Source organism: Neolamprologus multifasciatus, chromosome 11, assembly GCF_963576455.1.
Source record: "Neolamprologus multifasciatus chromosome 11, fNeoMul1.2, whole genome shotgun sequence".
In the NCBI taxonomy this organism is placed as follows: Eukaryota; Metazoa; Chordata; class Actinopteri; order Cichliformes; family Cichlidae; genus Neolamprologus; species Neolamprologus multifasciatus.
Window position 1 is genome coordinate 24,793,267 of NC_140449.1, and position 21,973 is coordinate 24,815,239.

The window sequence follows — 21,973 nt, forward strand, 5'->3', positions numbered from 1 at the left end:
TATAAGACGTGTTGTCGTTGATTTTCAGTATAAATTTTGTGTAATTTGTCATACCTCAGCCTTTTCTCCCTGTTTCACTGAGACCATTTCTGACGAGGCTTCAGTCAACAGTAGATGGTTCAACTGAAGGTCCAGATACATCTTTCCAAACACATCTCTCTTGCTGGACTTCTGTTTCTTGAGGACATGACTTTCAGATACTGTTCATATGCTGTATGAAGCTTGTTGGACCTACCACCTCTTCTTTTGTCTTCTGCTTGTCCAGTTTCATCTGATATTTTACTTCAATTCAGTTATATTTCTGCAGGGCCAAATCAAAACAAAGGTTGCATCAAGGCGCTTTGTTTTGTGAGGTAAAGACCCTACAATAATACAGAGAAAACAGAGAAAAGCCCAACAATCAGATGACCCCTTATGAACAACCGCTTTGGCCTGGGACAATGGAAAGGAAAAACCCCTTTTTTCTTTCTTTTTTTTGTGGCTTCAATGATAATATCCGTGTTAGTAGTTTAAAAGAAAACAAATAAAAACCAAAACAAACACACAAGCACACAATAATCATTTGAAAATGTTCAGGTGCAATGATTGAAGTGAAAACGAACGAGAAAGAACTAAAAAAAAAATGAAAATGAGAGAACTATTGCTCAATTAAATTTTAAAGAATTACAAGAAAGCAACTCCTTGAGAACAGAATATAAAATATATAAACATAATGTAATAATGAATAATAAATAGAATAAAAATATGTATTTAAAAATATGTGTGACTCAAGACGTTTGCACTGTATTGTGCAGAAGGGAAAGGAATAAGTGTATAAGTTATGTGATGAAAATATTATTATATTATTATATATTATAACTAAGTATTATAACTATTGTTCGAAGCATGTAAACTTTTATTTTTTAGTAAAATTAGCTCGTGTAGTTACTAAAGAAAGCAACGCTTCTTTATTAGAAGATCAATCCGAGTTTTTGTTGTTGTAATTCCACAAAACATCCAGCAGGCGGCAAAGTAGAGGACCCAGGGCTGCGGCGCCCACAGGAAACGGAGATCAACAAAGCGGAAGTACTGAAAGGAAACCTCGGTTATTTTTCCAGCTACCCAAAGGGGAAAGTGAGAGACGATTTTTGTGTCAAACAACAAATTTGGCATCACAGCAACGCCGAAGGATGGACAGATAGTGCTTGTTTAACTGAGTAAGTTGACAATTTGACGCACAGTTTTAAGATTTAGCCTCCATATCGATTCTCCACCGGATTCGGTGCTAACGTTAGCCGCTATTGTTTTTAGCACCAATGTTAGCGCAAACTTCGGTGTGTTTTTTATTGTTTGTTTTATTCAGTGAAACTCCACGGCCATGATTAATCTATTATCTGTTGTTTTTATATTTTGAGTGTCTTATTTTTCACTAACTCGATTAATGTTTTCAGTAAACCCATGCCATTGTTTGTCGGCTAAGTTGCATGGCTTGTGTCTATGCATACTTTCGGTATTGTAAAGGTAGTAGAGTTATTAATAAATGTTGTAAGCAATAAATAAAGTCAACTATCGCTAAAAGGCCCTTTATTGTAAATATAAAGCACCGGGTTTTATGGTAAAACTTCGTGTTATTTTTTACTTTAAAACCAAGAGAGTCTTGAGAGCTTGAATAAAGAAAGCAACTGGACTTCTTTAGGTTTCTGAAGACGTTTTATCCAAGAGGCTTATTCAATTTTAAAAAGCAAAGGTGGGAAATCCCGGGAACTTTCCCCTTTAGGTGGTCCTGAGAGTCGTTAAGCCATTATCATCATTGAGGGGGTGAAGGGTGAAACTACTGGGAAGGGATCCTAAGACTGCATTGTAGTTTGTTGATACCTGACATTCTAATTATATCAATAATGGTCGTTTACAGTGGGTGTAGATGGTCACCTCAATAGGTCACATGATGGAGTGGGCAAGAGTAGTTTTGCCCTTATCCCCCAGTGATGGAAATGACCCGCACCTTTTTTTTTGACACTTTGGCTCATGATCATCAAGTCTGTCAACGACTCTAAGGACCACCTTTTTTTATGAATGTCCTGACATTCAGCCTAAACAGCTTGATCAACCTGTGATCAATTTCTGTAGTAACGCTAATTACTGACTTTTAATTTCAGATTCACGGCTGCGGTCCTGATAAAGAGGTAATTCATCGCATCTGAGTTCAACTTGCTGCTGAGGGTTCGAGAGACCTACCACAACTTTTTTGCCCCGCAGTGACGCTTCAGAGTCTCTCTGCTTTTCCTTTAGCCACCAGCATGGCTAACAGCACTGTGACAGTGGTTAAGGGTCTGCCACCAGGCCCTGCGGGTAGAAGTAGTCCGGAAGGATCTCAGGTTAGTTAATTTTTTGCTTAGCAGAACCAAAAGCCGGGATCTGTGTAATAACTTACTGACTTCACGTCTTAAAATGCAAAAGATTGAGAGTGTATTTTGTTTTACATGAAGATTCTTTCTTTTTCTTTGGGTTTTTTTTTTTTTTTTTTTTTTTTTTTTCATGAAATATCAGTGCAAAACTTATGGCTCCTTGCTTTAAATGTGAGAAAACTGTGTTGTATTGTGTTTTTTCATTTTTTCCATTTTATTTTTTATCTCTTACTATCACTAAGGTATTATGCAGACCACACAACTGCACCCATTAGCTTTTATTAAAGGATGATGGATGCATCTTCTTTTTTCCCAGGTGCTAAGTAAGAAAAAGCTGCAGGACCTGGTGAGAGAGATTGACCCAAATGAGCAGCTGGATGAGGACGTAGAGGAGGTTTGTCAGTAGTTTAAATAAATTGTGCAAGATTTTTTTGATCTTCTCTGTATTGAATAACATTTACATATTTTTGCTTTAAAGCCTTTTGTCATCATTTGCAATTAAAACTTGCCTAATGCTGTTAACAGCTGAAAATATGATGGTTTTCAAGCTATAGTGAAACGGATGGTTTCTTCAGTTCGCCGTCTGGTTTTCAAAATCCCTGTTTTCTTCTCAGATGCTGCTACAAATTGCGGATGATTTTATAGAGAGTGTAGTGACGGCAGCCTGTCAGCTGGCACGCCACCGCAAGTCCAACACCTTGGAGGTGAAAGATGTTCAGTTACATCTAGGTAAGTTGCTTGTGACGTTTTTGAGTGATTGGGTCATTCTTTATTTTGTCAGGTTGTACTGTGTGCCTTGAGCTCTCACAAAGGACGTAAGAATGTTTATTCTGCAGTTATTGGTTGGCAGCTGTTTACAGAAATATTATCAAGGCTTATATTTAATTCAGTGCTACATGCCTTATGAGAATTTGATTTGAATTATTTATTTGCTGCTATCATTTGTTGGCTATTTATATTCAAATTTTGTTGTTACTTTGAGAGCACAAGGTGATTTAGCAGACTTTATATGCATAAAAAACGTCTGGTATGAATAGATTTTTTTTATCACTTAAATTATATTAATGATAAGAACTTAATTTAATATTTGTAGATGGTTTCAGATAAATGTTAGGTAAACTATGTGCTTTCTGTGATAAGTTTAAATATCACAGAGGGAGTTTAAATTATTTACTGTAAAAGCCTTGAAAGAAAAAAAAATATAATAAATATATATATATATATATATATATATATATATATATATATAAAACAATTTTTGAAAAATGAGATGGAAATTAGATCTTTCCTTATAGACTGGGTTATTTGCCAGCTATGATCACTTCGATATCAATATCTATTGTAAATCCCGATGAGCCTTTTAAAGTCTGTGGCCTGCTGCCATTGTGCATTGCTTTTCTCAGAGCGCCAGTGGAACATGTGGATTCCTGGTTATGGCTCAGATGAGATCCGGCCGTTCAAGAAGGCTTGTACCACAGAGGCCCACAAACAGGTGAGCGATTGGCTCTGCTACACATGTTAGATTACTGTAAATGGTAGAATAACTGCTGATCTTATATTTGTCAGTATGGTTAATTTGGTTTGTATTATGATGAACACTGGGCCTAATTGTTTTCATTTATTCTCATTTCAGAGAATGGCGCTGATCCGCAAGACAACCAAAAAGTAGCACGACTAAGATGTACCTATTGTGTTTTGTTTTTTTTTCCATTCTCTTTTATTTTCCTGTCAACTGGGATGTTTTTTTTTGTTTGTTTATTTTTTTGACTAAAATAGAGAGGTGGTATTGGTGGATGTATTTTTCTTGACATTAATGTTTCATTGTCATAGCTCTGTAAGTTTTATGTGTTTTGCCAGAGTCATTGCACAATAGTGGTCTTTGTATGTTTGATTCTGTATTGTTGCCATTAAGCTAAACCTGGCAGAACTCCATTGCATCTTTGTCAATAAAAAATGACTCAAATACTTTCTTGGTATCGTTTATTACTTGGATGTCAGTGTTACCTGACTCACGTCTGTGCCTTCCTAAAATACTTGGTTTTACCTTTCTCATTAGAGATTTATCATTAGATTAGATATATTGCAAGTAAAGTATATGACTGATTGGGACTCCTCTTTTTTTATTAAATCAATTTGTGCAATGATTATCATTATACTTATTTATAGGTTTTTGTAGTTAATTGAGGTGTAAACTACCAAATTGCTCTGTGGTTTGGTGTCCATTATTATGTGTTGTTGTGCACCGTTATTGAAAACTACTACACCAACCTTAACACATTTTTTAGCATATTGTTTTGGTTTTTAATTTTTCTTTTGTTTACTTTGGAAAATTGCATCCAGATAAGACAAACTTCAGATGGAAGAAATTGTCATTGTAAGAAATTAATGACTGAAATTACCAATCGGAAGGTTGGAGTATGGTGTATGTATTGCCAGACTTAAGTTGGTCAAATTACATGGATATGTTAATTATCTGAGATGCTGTTTCACATTTCTAGTAGATGTGAAATTGCCACACTGTGTATTACATTAATACACCACAAAGGCTCAGATGTGATTAAATGGACTTCCTGCATACTTGCAGCCGACCAAGGATAAAGAAAGATATTCAGAAACAGCAGATGGCTACCAGCCATCATTTAATGACCTTGTTTTAGTTGCAGAGACACTGGGGGAAAAACCCCAATTTAATGTATGCACCTGAGAGTTTAATGAATTTCCACAGAAACACCTACAGACAACCAGTTCCTCACAGGATATTTACTAGTTATGTTACAAGACAACTGTTCAGGCTCATAAGAATAACTGAAGAGACAAATGAAGGTTCAAGGCAATATTTGTAATCTGAACCAAGGGACCGAGTACCTTAATAGCTGCCAGTTACAGGCAGAACAAACAATATAGGAATATAGAAATTGAAAAGAAAATACAGAATACCTTTGTGGAGCAGTGGCTCCAATCCTATCACTTTTGACCCCTCAAAGTCATAAACCTGCTTGCAAACCGCTTTTTGTAATGTCTTTGTGTGGACAAGAGCTGTGCAGACTACCTCGCCTCCTCAACCTTCAAGCCGGTGGAACCACTTTACCAGTGTACGGGTTTCGAGGTAGAGAAATCAATAATTTAGATTTGTTCATTTCTTCTCTCACTTTTGAATAATTGTGACTCTGACACAATTACATCTTTAGCACCCATTAGACAAATTAGAGAAAAGAACAAACAACTTGTCATATTACAGCCTCTGCCCCAGCTGAACTGAGGTTAGCCATGACCTCATAAGTCCATTAGCGTAATATGCTGTGGAGCTGACATCTCACTAAAGAGAGAATTACCATATTTCTCTTATAAATACAGAATATAGATTTTTCTATTAAAAGTCCACAGTTTCACTAGCAGCTTTGAGTACTTTGTAAGGCATATTTTGAGCTCAGTGTTACAAGTGACATTGAGCAAACTTAAATTTGAACCTAATGGTGAAGCTATATCAAGATCGGAAAGGTTATTGGGCTTTACAGTGAAAAGTTCAGTTTCATTAAATGATAATCAATACAACAGGAGTCGAGCACATGACCTGCTGATGGCAAAAAAGCAAAAAGTGTAAAAATATCTGTTACAGAAAAAAAATTAACACTACACTGACCTATTTCCCCATTTTATTTCACAGAGCCAACACAAAATAAAATAATAGCATCTTATAGTTCTAAAAGATTCATCTTCACAAAAAATGTGCAAAAATACTTTTCATACTAGCGTGTTTTATGATTTTTGTGCCTTACAGTAATATGCCACCACCGATCTAACCTGCTCACAGTTATTTGTTGCTTTTACAGTCACGTGAGTTCACATAGATGGGCACCACATGTCCACAGTTTAACTGCAACACTTTTTCTTGTCCTTGGTTGCTGTTCTTGGCTGAGGCATGTTGGCTCGCTGTAACTGTAGCGCCTGTGGGGCAGTGCACTTGACTCCATCCCAGCCCTCTTGCAACTCTATCTCTCCACTCAATAGTCCCTGGTAGATCCGTCGAGTGAGGAGCTCGAAGCACTCCTTTACATGTTGCCCAGACTTTGCAGAGGCCTCCACGTAGGGCGTTCCTAGCTGCTGGGCCAGATTCTCTGCCTCTTCTCGGCTCACCGCCCTTTCCCTGTGAGCATCTCGATCATTCTTTTGACCCACCAGGATGAACAGAACCTTATGTGGCTGTACTCGCTCGCACACCTCAGCATGCCAGTCTTTAATATGGTCAAAGGAGGCTCGATGGGTGATGTCAAACACTAGCATGCCTCCAACTGAGTTGCGGTAATAGGAGCGGGTCACTGATCTGAGGAAAGAAGTGAGACAAAGGGGTAAAAAATCTTAAGAGAGATAGAAAAACCCACACTGGCAAACAGAATCAAAATTTATGTCCTGTTCTAATGAGCAGTTAACAGCTGCTGTGTATAACGTCAGCTCTTTTGGACAAGCATTCATACAAACAGTTCCCCCTGATTTATTGAGCCAAAGGTCATCTAAACTGTCAGGTGGTGAAAACTTCATCTAAACAGGTATTTCTGACAACAGGACAAGCCTTTGGTTCACTTAATGGGATTATAGATCCCATCCAGAGTGAAGTTAAATGCAAACAGGCGTAGTTTGCAATTTGTTTCAGTTCATTCAGCTGGAGAACTGGAAAATAAAGGATTTGGAGACAGAATGAAGCATGCTTCTCCTAGTTCTTTCATTAAATACGCTGAGCCTGGAAAATATTACATTTAAAAGAGCTCAATCTTCAATTTAGAAGTATTGCACAAACTGCACTTCTGTACACACCTATCTTGTGACACTGACAGGGTGGATACACAATCATAGCAGAAAGTAAACAAAGCAAAACAACTTTATTGTGAACAGTATAGGCCCTAGTTCATTTGTCGCACACAACTAAAGTGTCTCTAATTTTCATTATTTGAACAGGGTCCTTGTAATGTGGCCTAATGCATTAAAAACGACATAAATGTTACCTGGATTCCAACATAAAGCTCATATCATTGTAGAATGCATATATCTTATTCAAAGATCATCCATACCTGAACCTTTCCTGTCCTGCTGTGTCCCAGAACTGCAGCTTTACACGGACCCCCGGTTCCACCTCCAGGAAGTGAACGTAGAAGTCAACACCTACTGTCTCGTTGATGGACTCCATAAACAAGTCCTCTGTGTAGCGTTTCAGTAGGGAGGACTTTCCCACAGTTGAATCGCCCAGCATGATGATCCTGAACTGGTACTGCCACAAAGTCAGGTCCATTGTTGCTGGCAGTTACAAGAGATTAAGACAGGAATGACAGCTTTTGGAGATATGAAGGTGTGCACAAGCTCTGGGAAAGAGAAAAACAGATTGTCACAAAGATTAGAAAAGGTTAAAAGCAAATATAGTGAGAGATTACTGAGACTGAAGAGAAAGAAAGAGACATAACTTCATGGAGACTATCTACCACACAAACTTACCACCAGTTGCTTTCTTACCTCTGACAATCCAAATGTTGAGAAACAGGCATTAAGCCACTCCTTATTAATCTCACTACCAATGCAGCAGCAGTGTTCACAGCCATCCCAAACTTCTTTCCTTTTGTGACTGCAGTACAGCTCTCATTCCCATGGTGGCTCTTCAAATCCTCTACGAGGGCAGGTATGTAGAAAAATCTGCCCCACAAAGTGGATCCATTTGAGCTGCTGATCTTAACTAGTATAGTAAGCTTGTACACAAGTGTGGCTTTGCAGGGGCGTGTACTTCTAAAGGTTGCTTGTTGATACTTGACTAAAGGAGGGGCAAGAGCACAAGGACAAAGGGAGGGCCAGATGTGGGAAAGGGGGACGTTTAAGGAAGTAGTGGCTGCCTAAAAAAACTTATCAGGGGAAACTGTGCAGTTTCCTGTAGTTGAGAGCCAATAGGGACTTCATCATCAACAAACATACAAAATGAGGGTGACTGTTGGCAACTCTAACAGTTGCCACACAATTTCAACAGTTTTTATCACTTTATGATCTCATACGTGCAGCGAGGATCTGAAAAGGGAAGTTGATAACAATGTCGCTTTTTATCCTCTGGGAAAGCCAAACTGGTCTCACAGCTATATGTAAAGCAACCATGACCTCTTAACATTATGCAGTGATGAACGGGTTCACGTTACATGAAGGCACCATGGAGAGCAACAAGGTTCCTCTCCACTGTCCTGGTTAGTAGGATAATGAGTCCATCCCTAGGCAGTTGTGACACCAGCATATTTATGAAAAGTCATTCACACATACTTACAGGTTGTAGGGGTAATATTCTCCAGGACACCCCCCCCCCAAGAAAAATACAAATAAACAGACGTGCTGCATAACACATGCATCTAAATTTAATAAATAAAAGGCATTTCAGTGCATTTGGGTCACACAATGGTAACAAAAGTGGATCTCATGTTACTTAAGACTGAAAATGCAAGAGGGACATTTGATAGTGATATCCTACTAGATGCTTTTACTGATGCTTCCATTTGAGATCGTAGTTTTAGTTTTATTCTGTTGTTACGCAAAGGTTGCTTAAATTTCCCCAGATGTCAGATGACTGCATCAGCATATTTCAATTTAAACAGTTCTTAATCAGAAATAGCGGTAAAGGGCAATCATGTTTACTGGTCATAGGCAAAAGTTGTGCAACCTGAACTGGTCAGTTCAGTTTTAGGGCTTCACAAACTAATGGTGTTCCAAAGTGAGCGAGTCTTCAAATGACAGCTTACATGCAGAAATTAAAAGCCTGCATCCATGTGATTGATTCCTGCCTAAATCTTTAACATTATCAAAGCAGAATATTTCACATTTTCACCCGAGAGTCACAGCCTCATGTCCAAACAGATTTGGATGTAATACAGAGAAAGACTGTTTAAAACCAAACCAGTATTAAACTATGGGGGAAATACAGATGAAAAAACTGACAAACAATTACAACAATTTAAAAAGATAAATATATCAGTAATTCCATATATATATATATATATATATATATATATATATATATATATATATATATATATATATATATATATATATATATATATATATATATATATATATATATATATATATATAAAAAATCCCACTTAACCCTTTCTCAGATGCTACAATTCCAAAAAACTGAGAACGTCTCTGAAAAATATTTCTCTGAAAAACTCCAAAATACACATCTTCTCAATATTTGACCAGAACATCATTATGATAACGGCAGTACACTTTATACTAATGGGCTTATATCTTCCCTTTAATCATGTACCTTAGTGTATTCTTTTTTAACAAGCTCCATTACAGCAACATTTTTTTGAGTTCCCTCACAAAACCTTTATTAATACTTGATTTTTGCAGCAACTTTAAAACACCAAAATAAACAGAATTCACTACCTTTAATATTTTGCTGTAGGGAAAATATTTGAAGAACATAAATTATAAATTGTTATGACAATAAAGTATTAACAATTCAAAAATGCAGAGTAATACAAAGATTGTTTGTGCAGAGTCAGTTAGGGTATTTCCTGGGTGATCTCCATGAGCGGCACATACACAAAAATTACTTCTACAAAGACAGAAACTTCAGCTCACGCATGTCCATGTCGGGTGAGCTGCTACCACTGTGATCACTGTAGGTGTCCCTGAAATGAAAGGTAAATTCATAAGATTATTACATCAGCAAGACATTATAGGGACAGTTTTACTGTAACTGCGGGAATTGTTGTGACATAGCATCAGTTTTAAATGCAGATATAATATGTGTGGGCAAAATGCTTAATGACTGATGTTAAATATTGATCAAGTTGTAGGTTCTTTGTAGGAGTTTTTTTCCACATGTTTACCATTCAGATTACTTATTAAAAGTGTCATCAAAGCATAAAGGTCAGCTAAATATGATGAAAAAGGAGAGCAAGGTGAAATAACATTCAACTGTTTGGAGGTTGGAGAAATGCCATGATGGAATAAGCGAGCTGGGAAGTTATAGCTGCAGCTAAACTTCGAAACTGTTGGACTGTCACCATTGCAGTTTCATTTCCTTTAAATAACTGTTGAATTGGTGATTGATGTGCTGGTGGTTACCGTGGAGAAAGGCGACAGCCCTTGGCCAAGTAGCTCTGGAGTTTTCCTGCAGAGGCCAGCAGGAGACCAAAGTATGGAGGAGAAGGTTTGATAGGTCTGGAGGTGAACTCTGGATGATACTGCACTCCAACAAAGTAACAGTGGTCTGAAACCAAAAAATTGCGTATTACTGCACATGTTTCTGCTCCCTCAGGCTTCATTTAAACAACAAAGATTAAATGTTTGATATCATAACGAAGGACAGTTTGGGGTTAAACATGATTTCTCTACATCGTGTTCAAGAATTGTATGTATTAGAAGAAGCCGGTGGGTGCTGGATTTCAAACACGCTTTCCCCATACCCTCTAATTCAATGACTTCCATTCGCTCTCCTTCCACATCCTGACCAACAAACTGAAGTCCTTTTTGTTCAAAGTGATGCTTCAGCTCTGGATTCACCTGAAAATAAGATAAGATTCTGTGATTCAAGGTTTTATGTTTTGTTTTGTTCTTGCAGTACTTCTAGAAGAAAAGCCATGGACCCAACAAAACAAAATAATGTTCAAATCAAATCTCAAAGTTAGATAAGATACTGCACACAATACGTTTTGCTTAATAAATTTTGTATTTAAAAAAATAATTTCCACACTTTTCGCTGTATGATAAAAACCTTTAAACCCTTGTTTGGATCACTACCTCAAATCTGTGTCTGTGCCGTTCGTCAACATATTCCACATCTCCATATAGCTTTCCTGGAAGAATAAAAAATATTTTATCAACAGTAATTAGGTAGAAGAAGTCCATGTATCATTTGATCCAGGGAGATACATACTCAGCACACTGGTGCTGGATGAGAAAATGGTCCGCCTCTTTCCCAACCTCATAGTCCCACCCATCTGGCCTGGGTTGTGTTCTGGCATGTCAATTACCTGTAGAGATCAAATCAAGATTATATAACTGATAATGGATGGTAAAAATGCAAGGTAAAAAAACCCCAAAGAAGATAACATACCACAGGGTGTTTGGATTCTGGATTAAATTCTGTGGAGTTGGCATCTGAAAAACACAAGATGAACTGATCTGAGCACAAATCAGCTTTCCAATAGGTGGAAGCTTTATTCATCATTAAATTAGAAACCACTGGAAGCAAATGTTTCTTAACTGTGTCCTCAGCAGAACTAAACAATCACGTACCTTCCCATCCAAGAACACTGCGGGCAAACTCACACACTGCCAGCTGCATGCCCAAACAAACGCCTGCAAAAAACAAGGCCAGTGGAATTCTAAATATTAAACAACATATTTTTATATAATATATAAATCACTGACTATATGTAATGAATTTATATATTAAGTGCTACCTCATATGATTAATTGTCAGTAAAGAAAGGTGTGCAGTAAATACAGATTACCCTTTCAATATGCACCACAGAGAATTTCAGCAGCCAAAACAAATACAAGACCTTGAAACAAAACCCCAGTAGGGGGTTTGTCTTTTCATTGGTGTAAGCGGTATTTGAAAAATTCACATCATACATAAAATATATGAACAGCATCCCAGCACATCCTCTACACCACCCAGCACTAAGGTGTGTAGGACAGAGTCTCTGCTTAGACTGAGTCTATATCTATAATCAACTCAATGTGTTTCCCCCTATTTGTCTTTCAATAACTGCTCGAACTACATCCAACTGCAATATAAGATGATACACAGCATACAGCATAGCCTGACATCTCCCTTACCCAGGAATGGCTTATTCTGTTTCCGTGCCCAAGAAATAGCCTCCATCTTGCCTTCTGTACCTCTTGCACCAAAACCTCCTGGCACCAAAACACCACTGTGGAAAGGACAGAAAAGACCATCACTGAGATTTCACAGACACATGTAGAACCACTTAAATCTATTTAAACCTTGTGTCACTCTCTCTGGAAAACTTAAAAAAGCAAAATGCCAGGCTGGTATTGTACAGCCAATGTAAGATAATTCAGTATCGTATGGTTAGTGAACTAAGTAACATAATTAGAAAAGCGTTAGTTTGTGATAGTATCTGATTAAGACACACTAGTGACATTGTTCTTCAAAAAGATGAAGAAAGAAGAAGAAGAAAAAAAACAAAACAAAAAAAACCACTATCCTAAATTGTGTTTCCTTTATCAAAACAACCCCCTGCAGTAATACAATAATCTTTTTGGCTGTCCCCAACTTGTAGCATACCCTGTTACTGCTTCTTTTGAAACAGCCACAGACAAGCAGGACTTTTCTTTTAACCCGTTTGCAATATTGCTACTACCATAGCTGCACGAACTATAATACTGTATCACCAGAGTGTACATTTTAATATCGACAGCTGCTGATTATCCAAGATTATCCACACTTCTTAGCGTGTTTTCGCCTTGTTTTGTCTACTCACTGAGCACTGCAGAGTTTCTGCCAGGCCTCGTGATATTTCACTGGATCATCTTGCAGTGTAGTAGTCTCCAAATCTGCAGAGTCTATGTACTGCAATAACAACAAACAGTGTAATCTGGATGGAGATCAGTCAACAACAGGCTGTACAAATACAGGAATATGTGAGGTTTTATTTAAGTATAGCAAGTTTATCTGACAACAGTCCAAACTGAAAACAGCGATGCAAAATTCAGAAATTAGAAGAGTTTTCTCCTTACCTTGACCTCTAGTTTGTGATTAATGGCAAGGGCTGAGTGCTCTAGGGCCTTAATAACAGATGTGTAGGAGTCAGCTAACTTTGTATATTTTCCCACCAGGGCTATGGAAACATGCTCCAAGAGACGGTCGGATCTGAAAAGAGAGGGAGATGATTTATAGTACAGAATCTGGTGCATTCTTTGAATGATTACTTCCTCAGCTACCCGTTTTACCTCAACGCTCAGTATGTTGTACTCACTGGGAAAAGAATAAATAAATAAATCTGCTTCTGGTGTCAGCATTCTTTTAGGGAAGGTTTTGTGACCAAAATCATAACAAGCATCATTATTGCTGACGTATTAGGAGGTCCTGAAACTTAGATTGAATCTGTCACGCCTACTTGTCTAGTAATGTTATGTTCAAGGGGTCCAGAAACTCAGCCAAGTCTGACACCAAGTTTTAAATTGAATAAACACACAGAGTCCTTTTTCTATGTTGTATTTGAGGTTATGTCACGAGCAAGGAGCAAAAGCAAACAAACAAACAAAAAAAACAAACAAAAAAAAAAAAAAAACAGCATTGTGGATGTCCAAGGCTTCGAAATACACAGTCCAAAACAAATAGCAGCCAAGTCCACATTTTGTACCTTAAATGAATGTATCTAGTTTTCCCTGTTCAAGACAAAATTAGAAATAGTTAAAGGCTGAGATACTCTTTCCTACCGGTCAGCCATCTCCTTCCACTTTGTGAACATCTTTCTGGGTCTCATCTCAATGGGCAAGTTCAACCGCTCGCACAAGTACCTCACAACACCCTGATCCTCCAGCAGCAGAGGAACTCTATAAATTGAGGAGACATCGTGGACACAGATCACCTGAAAGGAATTAGAAGACGTGTTATTTGTTGACATCTGCTACCTTTTTTTTAAAAAAAACATTTTTATACACTGACCTGTCACTTTATTAGGTATGCCTTAGCTATCAAAAGGTCCAGAGTGTCTCTTGGTATAAAATGTTACAAATCCCCCACATCTTTGCAACATCACCGCTGGTCTGAATTGTTGATACAAAGTAGGATGGATCCACGCTTTCAATTTCTCTACACCACATTCTGACCCCTTCTGAATACCCTGGTTGTAACGAGTGGTTATTTGAGGTACAGCTGCCTTCCTATCAGCTCAAAGCAGTCTGTCTATTATTCTCCGAACTCTGGAATTAACCTGGAGATGAAAAATCCCAGTAGATCAGCTTTCAAAGTCACATCAACTTTCTTTCCCATTCTGATGCTTGGCTCAAACAAGCACCTGAGCAGGTGTACCTAACAAAGTGGCTGATGAGAGGATATGCTTTCCATTTCTACACATCTGAGGTCAGCATCTATCTAAATCTAATGATATCATAGCAACAAAATTAATTATTTAATAATAATAATAAATTATTATATAATGTTATATCTACTTATACTATATGACAACATTATCTGAAATAGTAGATGTGAGTAGTGATGAGAACTGTACTAGCTCATAACTAACATAAGTAGCCTATCCTACCTACAGTTTTACAGGAAATCACCTGTGTGGGCTCCACATGACAAAACATGGAGATCTTTTCCTTGACAGATGTTTCTAGAGGAGTTGTACAGCGACAAACAATCTGCCAAAAGAAGGACATATATCAGGATAATGTATACAAACAAAATAATGCCAGAGCGCACACTTGAGTGTTTACGATTTAATACACTCCAAATTTTATTTGATTGTGTACATAATGAAATTAACATGTGATTCAAAATGATGGCTTTATCAGAAGAATGGGGGTACACTCTTAAGTAGGGGTGGGTTTTTATAATCGATTTATCGATTAAAATCGATTCTGGCTTGGATAACGTAAAATCGATTCATTAAAATCCTGAATCGATTTTTTAAATATAAATTTATTTTGCCCAAAATGCCAGAATATCTGGTGAAATCTCACAAAATTTCAACAACCACCAAACAGCTAAGACAGTAAATGAGAGCAGGAACACGGATTCTGCACAAAGACTTAAACACACAGCGCGACCCGCGGATCAGAATCAGTTAGATGTCGCCTTTCTCACGGTCGGGGCTGAAAGCCGACAGCGCGCTGATTCTGATCTGTCGGCGGTTCAGCGCTTTGTGTTCACGCCCTTTATGTGCTGATTCTGAAGCTGTTAGTTTGATGTCTCTCCAAACAATATTGACCGAACCAGCAGCAAAAGAATATCCAAACTATGCTTCACATAAACATCGTCATGTATTCACTCTTACTTTTACTGTTTTGCTTTGACCACAGCTCTCTCTCTCTCTCTCTCTGTACTGTTTTCTGCATTATTCGGTTGCTTGTTACGCACAAGTCTACCGTTGTTTACAGCGCTGTCAGCCGACGTTTATTTTCTTTTTCGTTTTATATACTTCCGAAAAGAAAACCTAATTTCTGCCGTTCAATACTGAACAAATTTAAACTTTTTTTTAAAATTATGCAAAATGCAAAATGCAAAATGCTTACGGCTGTAACTTCAGAGGTAATGTTCATATGTTGATTAATGGTTTTCTTTCGTTTTTGATGTACTGCAGAATATTTTTATAAAATCCCAGGCCAGGAAAATCACCTTCATGTTTTTCTGTGTTTTATCCTCAGCTACTTTGACACAAAGGCATCTGCTGTGATGCTCACACCTTTGATAAAGTCTTGCGTGTGTCAGCTTCCTTTTTATAGATACAAAAATATGTAAATGTACTGATCTGAATTATAATATTTCTGACTGTCAAAATTTCCCAGATTCAAATCGAATTGAATCGAATCGAATTAAATCGAATCGTGGATCGAATCGATTCGGGACCTTGTGAATCGGAATTGAATCGATTCTAGAAATCAGTGACGATACCCAGCCCTACTCTTAAGCAAGTTTAAACTAGCTTCTTTGTGCTAACTGACTTGAGAAAACCTAAAACCGGGCATTTCACATCTCATATGACTCTTCGTCCTCACAAAATGATCCCTGTGAGTTCCCCCCAATCCAGTGACAGACATTATCAGATGATACTGATATAATAGTGGTAAAAATAAATCTGCCAAATCAATCCTACAGAAAACAGTCCATCTATTGATTTAGCACGCAGTTGTAAAATTAATTCAAGTTAGCCATTTTAACGCTTAGTGCAGTCTCAGTGGTGGTGCTCTTTACTTTTTATTAGTGCTCACACTAGTTAGCAGATCACCCATAATACACCCATTTGACTTGCAGATATAAGAATCAGTTTAATCTGACTACCCACCAAATCTGCAGACAATCCCAGCCCTCTGAGTTCCCGGACGCTGTTCTGGGTTGGTTTGGTTTTCTGCTCCCCTGTGGTATTGGGCTTTAGAGAAAAGATACATCCACACAAAACAAAGCATAAATGGCCGTGCAATAGAAGTCCAAAGTGATTATCCCCCAGTTCAATACCATGTTCCTTCAATTACCAAAAGAATGAATTTAAGACTAATGAAACAAAAATATTTCAAATTACTCATTAGATCTGGCGATCTTACAGGTAATCACTTTTTCTACAATATCTGTTAACACTGCTTGGTTGTGCATGGTCACTAGCAAACCATACCTGTGGTATCAAGCTGACATGGATGTTGCAGAAGTTCTCCCTTTTCACCTTGAACTGGAACTGTCTGAAAGCTTCAATAAAAGGCATGCTCTCGATGTCCCCCACTGTGCCTCCTAGCTGTGGACACAAAACACCAGCTTAAAGCACAGAATTACATGCAAGAATACACAGGCTGAGCCTCAGCACTTTGGAAAGACTTGGGAAATACAGCACACTGTCAGCAGTACCAAGCCCATAATACTGTCAGTGCTGGTTTGAAGTATGCTGTATAGAAAGAACTGCTAGAGGCAGGATAATAATTTAACTTGGTTTATGAGAACTTGACTCTTTTAAGCTGCAAATATATTAAAGACGAAATAATTTTGCAGCACATACTGTAAAATAAACACTTGATTTATAACACAATGATTTAACACTGTTTTTTAAAAATACATAAAACATTTATTTCCCAAGGCTAGAAACAGAGCCAGTGTTTTTACAACCTTTCAACAGCAAATCATTTTTTAAATCCCTCTATTTACCAGTTTTTACTGGTTTTTTTTGTTTTTTTTGGTGCATCACAGTGACAGTCATTTGTTCGGGTTCAGCTATTTCTCAGACCTGCTGCTGAATGGTGCCAATATTTGCTATCGCTTCAGGCAACAAGCTTTTTTTTTTTTTCAATCCTTTTGGAAAATGGATTCCACTTCTGACGTGGAGCATTATTTTTTTTTAAGTCTGAGAACTACTAGACTAAAGAATGACCAATGGAAATGTAAATAAGATACTTCCCACTACAGCATATTTATTTACACTACAGGTCACCTTGGCCAACAACATAAATCCCAGTTTACCTCTATGACACAAACTTGAGGCTCCACACCGTCCTCATCCACTGAAATGGTTGCCTGCTTCATTACCCATTCCTGAATAGCATCTGTGATGTGTGGCACCACTGACAAAGAAAAGAAAAATTTTAGCTATAGTTATCTGTGCATTTGCATTGTATAACTCCACCCTGAGAAATGCATGCACACATGTCAAATCCGCTTTCCTAAGGCCCGTTTTGGCAATAAAAGCAGTTATGTAAACAGTAATATCCAACCTTGTACAGTCTTGCCCAGGTAGTCTCCTTTTCTCTCCTTGTTGATTACCGATTGATAGATCTTTCCAGTTGTGATGTTGTTATCTCTGATAAGCCGGATGTCCAGGAAACGCTCATAGTTACCCAAATCTAGATCCACTTCCCCACCATCATCGAGAACAAACACTTCACCTGGAAAAGACAAACAGTACATCAGTGTTTTCACACAGTTTGTTTTATAGTAGATTTTCACCTGGTAAAAATCCTTCCTGAGCCCCACTTGAGCCCCGCTTACTAACATAAAAAAATAGATATATGCTTGACACTTTATTACGTACACCTTGCTCATACTGTGTCGGAACCCCCTTTGCCTTCAGGACTGCCATAATTCTTAGTGGCACAGATTCATCAATGTGTTGGAAACAGTCCAGAGGTTTTGGTCCATGCTGACATAAAAGCATGACTTACTTTGGTGCAGATTTGTTGACTGCACGTCCAAGATGCAACTTCCATATTCCACCAAATCCCAAAGGTTCTCTATTGGAATGAGATCTGTGATTTTGGCACAGTGAACTAATGTTGTGTTCCATTTGCCTCCAAAGTCAGAGCTATGAATGATGCCATTCCTAAATTTAGTTTGTTCAACAAAAACTTGGAAAAGCAAGCAGTGCCATTAATGCATCACTAGCAGTACAACCCAATGCTTGCTTTTGCTTAAAAATACTGCTGCAAGACATTCACCACTGTCAGTGGTCTGTATATGAGGTGTTTGTGGTTGCAAACACACAAATATGCAGGATATCTTCTCTTTTTTGGGAACACTATATAAAAAATCTCAAGAGATCAACAGTTTTTGAAATCCCGACCCAGATAGCAAAAACAACCATGTCATGTACAAAGTCACTTAATCTACCTTTCCTTCACATTCAGCTGCTTAGTTTGAACTTCTTCAGCTCATCTTGACCCTATATAAATGCCTAAATGCACTCAGTTGCTGCCATGTGATTGGTTGATTTTACACTTCCATCGGCAATCAGTTAAACAGGTGCACATCAAAAAATAGTCAGTGACTGAACACTGTATGGAAACAACCTGTGCCCACACCACTCTACCTTAAAGGCTCTAACACTCCCACAGCACTTCTTGTCAAATGTTAACCACAGAACTCCATCAAACAATTGAATCAAACTGCTGATGGCAATTGACTGAGGACAAGGACATTGTTAGAAGCAGTAAATTATAAATTACTTACCGTGCTCATAGGGTGAAAAGGTTCCAGCATCAATATTGATATATGGGTCGATTTTGATGGCTGTGACATGAAGACCGCAGGACTTAAGGATTGTTCCCACACTGCTGGCAATGATGCCCTTACCAATACCAGATATAACGCCACCAGTAACCAGGATGTACTTCATAGTGGCATCTAAGACTAAACACAGAAAACAGGAATCCAGTAAATGACTTACAAATGTACTTTACATTTCTAGGACAAGTTCTTAGCAATACTGGCATTTACAAGCTGTATTTACTCAAGTAGACAAATAGTATTAAAAGTCCCAAGGGTCCTTCTGCAAGTGGAAAAAATATATTTTATTTTATAATTTTCTATAGTGTTTTTTGGGGAAAATAAATAAACGCTATCCCGCTATCCAGCGAGATATTTTAGTTGCTGTATGCTATGCTTGACACGACCCTGTCACCAATACTCCAGAACTTAAATAAGTAGAATTGAATAATGTTGTTTAATACATTTTTGGCCTTCTTTTAAGGTAAGGATAGTCAAACTCATACTGAGCATTTAATTTCAGATAAGACTTAATTTATATGGCTGAATCAATACATTATTTTTATTTGTAGATGACGACATAAACATAACAGGGTATCAAATCAGTACTAGTATTTGTGTTTTCTCAGAAAAAGACCCAAGCTGTGGAATGTATTGGACTATAAAAGTCGAAAATGTAGTTATAAAAATAAAGGAAGTAAACAGAATTGAAAGGAATTTCTTTCTTGGTAATATGTTACAGGCTTCCATCTGTCAGAATGACCGACTTGATCACTCAGTCAAGTCAAACAAGATCGGAAGAAAACAAAACATCTCAAACAGGTTTCAAGGGCTGCACATAAGTTGTTATATTTGTTAAATAATATGTTATATTTATTAATTTAGTTATCAAGAAGTTAGGACAAGAGAAAGATTATTGTGTTTGTGCGTATGTGTGTGTCTGTTCGTTGGGGGCGGGGTCCGATTCAAGGAAAACCCTGCACAGAATGACTCCTAAACTGTCTATTTTAACAAGGTACTTGCCCTGCACCAACATTTAAATGGAGAATTTCGCTATGTGCTCAGTAATGTTATAGCTATAACACTTAACAGCACAGTCTGTCTGTATCATGGTTTGATTAAACTGACAGCATGATGGTGTTTTTCCTTATAGAGGTGTGGCTAACCCTTTGTTTACATTCATTTGTTTACATTGTTCGGACCTATGCATTACAGTGAGACTGTACGAACACAAGTTGGTAAATCCAAATTGTAAAACCTAAGAATGTGATCGAATTACACCGGTGTGAAAGACGCATTAACTTTTGTTATTGTTGGTTTTATTGACAGTGTATGATGTTAAATTGGCGGGAAAAAAAAGAGCGCCGCTATAAGTAAGGGTAACTTCTCCAGAGGGGCTCCTGAGAGCTTTCGTGGGTTACTGAGTTTAGCCGCAGGTAATCTGTCGTTAAAGGATTGCTACATACATATTTCACAGAGGAAAACTGGTCGGTTGATTAGTTTTCACCTGTCGTAACCCAGTTAACATTATCCATACTGTCTTGTGTGAAGTCCTACCTTATGGATTTTACTTACAGAGACAAAAAACTGATTCATTCAATAGCATCCAACAAGAAAAATGTCATATTTATCGTGTTATTATATCAGTTAACTGGTTATGACCAATTTTGGGACACCAATAACCAACTTAGCGGCATTTTCTTTAAACGACTTTCCGAGGAACGACGGAATTAAACGACTTTCCGAGATACAGCGTCATTAAAAAAAAAGCCATACAAACTCACCAAACGGCTATAGCAAAGTGTCCAGAAATACCTTGATGTAGTGTTTATCTAACGAATTTCTTTCTGTTCGTAAAGAAAGCCCACGTTGTTGCAGTACAGCAAACACGTGTATGACAGGCTGCGCTGACTGGTTGAGCCACTTCTCCAACAGACAGCTTGCGTCCTTCCGTTTCGTAATGTAAGTAAATTTTCCGTCCTTTTGTTTGCTCAGGCAGACCTTGGGCGCCGCCCATACAGGATTAACCAATGACAGAGCTGAATTGCAGAGAAACTCTGCCTTACAGATTAAACTACGGTCGAATTTTATGCCCCGGGTCTCCACACTGGGGCGAATGTAAAGCATTTCAAGGTCAGTGCAGCTGCACCTTTTTTGAAACTAGAAATTAAAACTCATCAGGAAAATGATTTTGGATTATTAAAGCCTTCTTAATCTTTTTTTGTCTTTGTATAAATTGACAGATTTTCTCCACTACTGTGATGAGATATTATCATGCTTAGTAGTAATTACTATTTAAAATAAAGCAATAAAAACATAGCTATTATACTAATTTGTAAGTCAAAATATGTGGAGAAGAACTTTATTCTAATTATCATATTTGTCCGACTCACCACTAGATGTCCTCAGTTTTCTATGTTGCATTATTCATCCCCTAAGCAGGCTAAAGCTTGACCTTTCACAAGTATAATAATACTATTAATAAATAATGATCTGGAAGGAAATAAGCCTTACATTTACTAACACAGAAATTCAATGTCCTCATGTATTATTGTTTGGCAAGTGTGGCACAATGAGACAAAGCACTAGTCCCACTTAAAACCCAGTTTACACTCTAACACAGCCTCGAAGATATTAAAGTTTTTTGTATTCACTGTTGTGCTGCTCCAGTTTTGCTGTGGGTAATGAGAGTGGTGATTCTAATTCATTTCTGTCCATGATCTAATTAAAGACCTCGTCCCTGCCACCTCATTTTCATAAGCTGTTCCCTTCAATTACATCTGACAAGTGAGCAGAGACACACATTAACCTCCTGCAGGAAGAACTACTGTGCTTTCCTCGTGTCTTTGAAACATTAAAATACAAGAGAGCCATTCAAAGCTAATTCCACCTCTCT

General features: G+C 37.7%; 3 protein-coding genes across 5 annotated transcripts; 1 reads left to right on the plus strand and 2 right to left on the minus strand.

The window, feature by feature from the left end:
- Positions 1–1,032: 1,032 nt before the first annotated feature.
- Positions 1,033–4,349, plus strand: taf12 (TAF12 RNA polymerase II, TATA box binding protein (TBP)-associated factor). The gene is made up of 7 exons (XM_085178786.1): positions 1,033–1,196; positions 2,136–2,162; positions 2,269–2,354; positions 2,701–2,778; positions 2,999–3,113; positions 3,788–3,876; positions 4,018–4,349. Exons 3-7 carry the CDS (start codon positions 2,277–2,279, stop codon positions 4,051–4,053), a joined length of 396 nt encoding a protein of 131 aa, XP_085034912.1. The 5' UTR covers positions 1,033–1,196; positions 2,136–2,162; positions 2,269–2,276; the 3' UTR covers positions 4,054–4,349.
- Positions 4,073–9,388, minus strand: rab42b (RAB42, member RAS oncogene family). Of its 2 annotated transcripts, XR_014877049.1 has the most exons (4): positions 7,884–9,388; positions 7,448–7,735; positions 4,628–6,705; positions 4,073–4,388 (listed from the first exon to the last, which is right to left on the minus strand). XR_014877049.1 is itself a non-coding variant. In XM_085178784.1 (3 exons), the coding sequence occupies exons 2-3, from the start codon at positions 7,663–7,665 to the stop codon at positions 6,255–6,257; spliced, it is 669 nt and encodes a 222-aa protein (XP_085034910.1). In that variant the 5' UTR covers positions 7,666–7,735; positions 7,884–9,388; the 3' UTR covers positions 4,073–6,254. The 2 variants fall into 2 exon arrangements, 1 of the variants encoding a protein (XP_085034910.1); XM_085178784.1 differs by having other exon boundaries at positions 4,073–6,705.
- Positions 9,389–9,777: 389 nt separating this feature from the next.
- LOC146508580 (CTP synthase 1-like) lies at positions 9,778–21,039 on the minus strand. 2 transcript variants are annotated; one of them, XM_085177918.1, is made up of 18 exons: positions 20,862–21,039; positions 19,042–19,221; positions 17,811–17,981; positions 17,560–17,660; positions 16,727–16,843; positions 16,403–16,486; positions 14,679–14,759; positions 13,830–13,981; positions 13,128–13,260; positions 12,872–12,960; positions 12,204–12,298; positions 11,655–11,717; positions 11,473–11,516; positions 11,293–11,389; positions 11,157–11,212; positions 10,823–10,919; positions 10,482–10,626; positions 9,778–10,042 (listed from the first exon to the last, which is right to left on the minus strand). In XM_085177918.1, exons 2-18 carry the CDS (start codon positions 19,205–19,207, stop codon positions 9,967–9,969), a joined length of 1,767 nt encoding a protein of 588 aa, XP_085034044.1. In that variant the 5' UTR covers positions 19,208–19,221; positions 20,862–21,039; the 3' UTR covers positions 9,778–9,966. The 2 variants fall into 2 exon arrangements, with proteins under 2 accessions (XP_085034044.1, XP_085034046.1); XM_085177920.1 differs by having other exon boundaries at positions 20,893–21,038.
- Positions 21,040–21,973: the final 934 nt, after the last annotated feature.

What these genes read in the sequence shown, in the direction of transcription:
- taf12 (XM_085178786.1), top strand. Translation starts at nt 2,277, where the DNA reads ATGGCTAACAGCACTGTGACAGTGGTTAAGGGTCTGCCACCAGGCCCT. An exon ending in TGGATGAGGACGTAGAGGAG is followed by an intron (nt 2,779 to 2,998) that starts GTTTGTCAGTAG and finishes TTTTCTTCTCAG; the next exon opens with ATGCTGCTACAAATTGCGGA. An exon ending in AGATGTTCAGTTACATCTAG is followed by an intron (nt 3,114 to 3,787) that starts GTAAGTTGCTTG and finishes TGCTTTTCTCAG; the next exon opens with AGCGCCAGTGGAACATGTGG.
- rab42b (XM_085178784.1), bottom strand. Translation starts at nt 7,665, where the DNA reads ATGGACCTGACTTTGTGGCAGTACCAGTTCAGGATCATCATGCTGGGC. An exon ending in GCAGGACAGGAAAGGTTCAG is followed by an intron (nt 6,706 to 7,447) that starts GTATGGATGATC and finishes TTCTTTCCTCAG; the next exon opens with ATCAGTGACCCGCTCCTATT.
- LOC146508580 (XM_085177918.1), bottom strand. Translation starts at nt 19,207, where the DNA reads ATGAAGTACATCCTGGTTACTGGTGGCGTTATATCTGGTATTGGTAAG. An exon ending in ATGTCAGCTTGATACCACAG is followed by an intron (nt 16,487 to 16,726) that starts GTATGGTTTGCT and finishes TTTTCTCTAAAG; the next exon opens with CCCAATACCACAGGGGAGCA. An exon ending in GGAAGTCATTGAATTAGAGG is followed by an intron (nt 10,627 to 10,822) that starts GTATGGGGAAAG and finishes TTTTGGTTTCAG; the next exon opens with ACCACTGTTACTTTGTTGGA.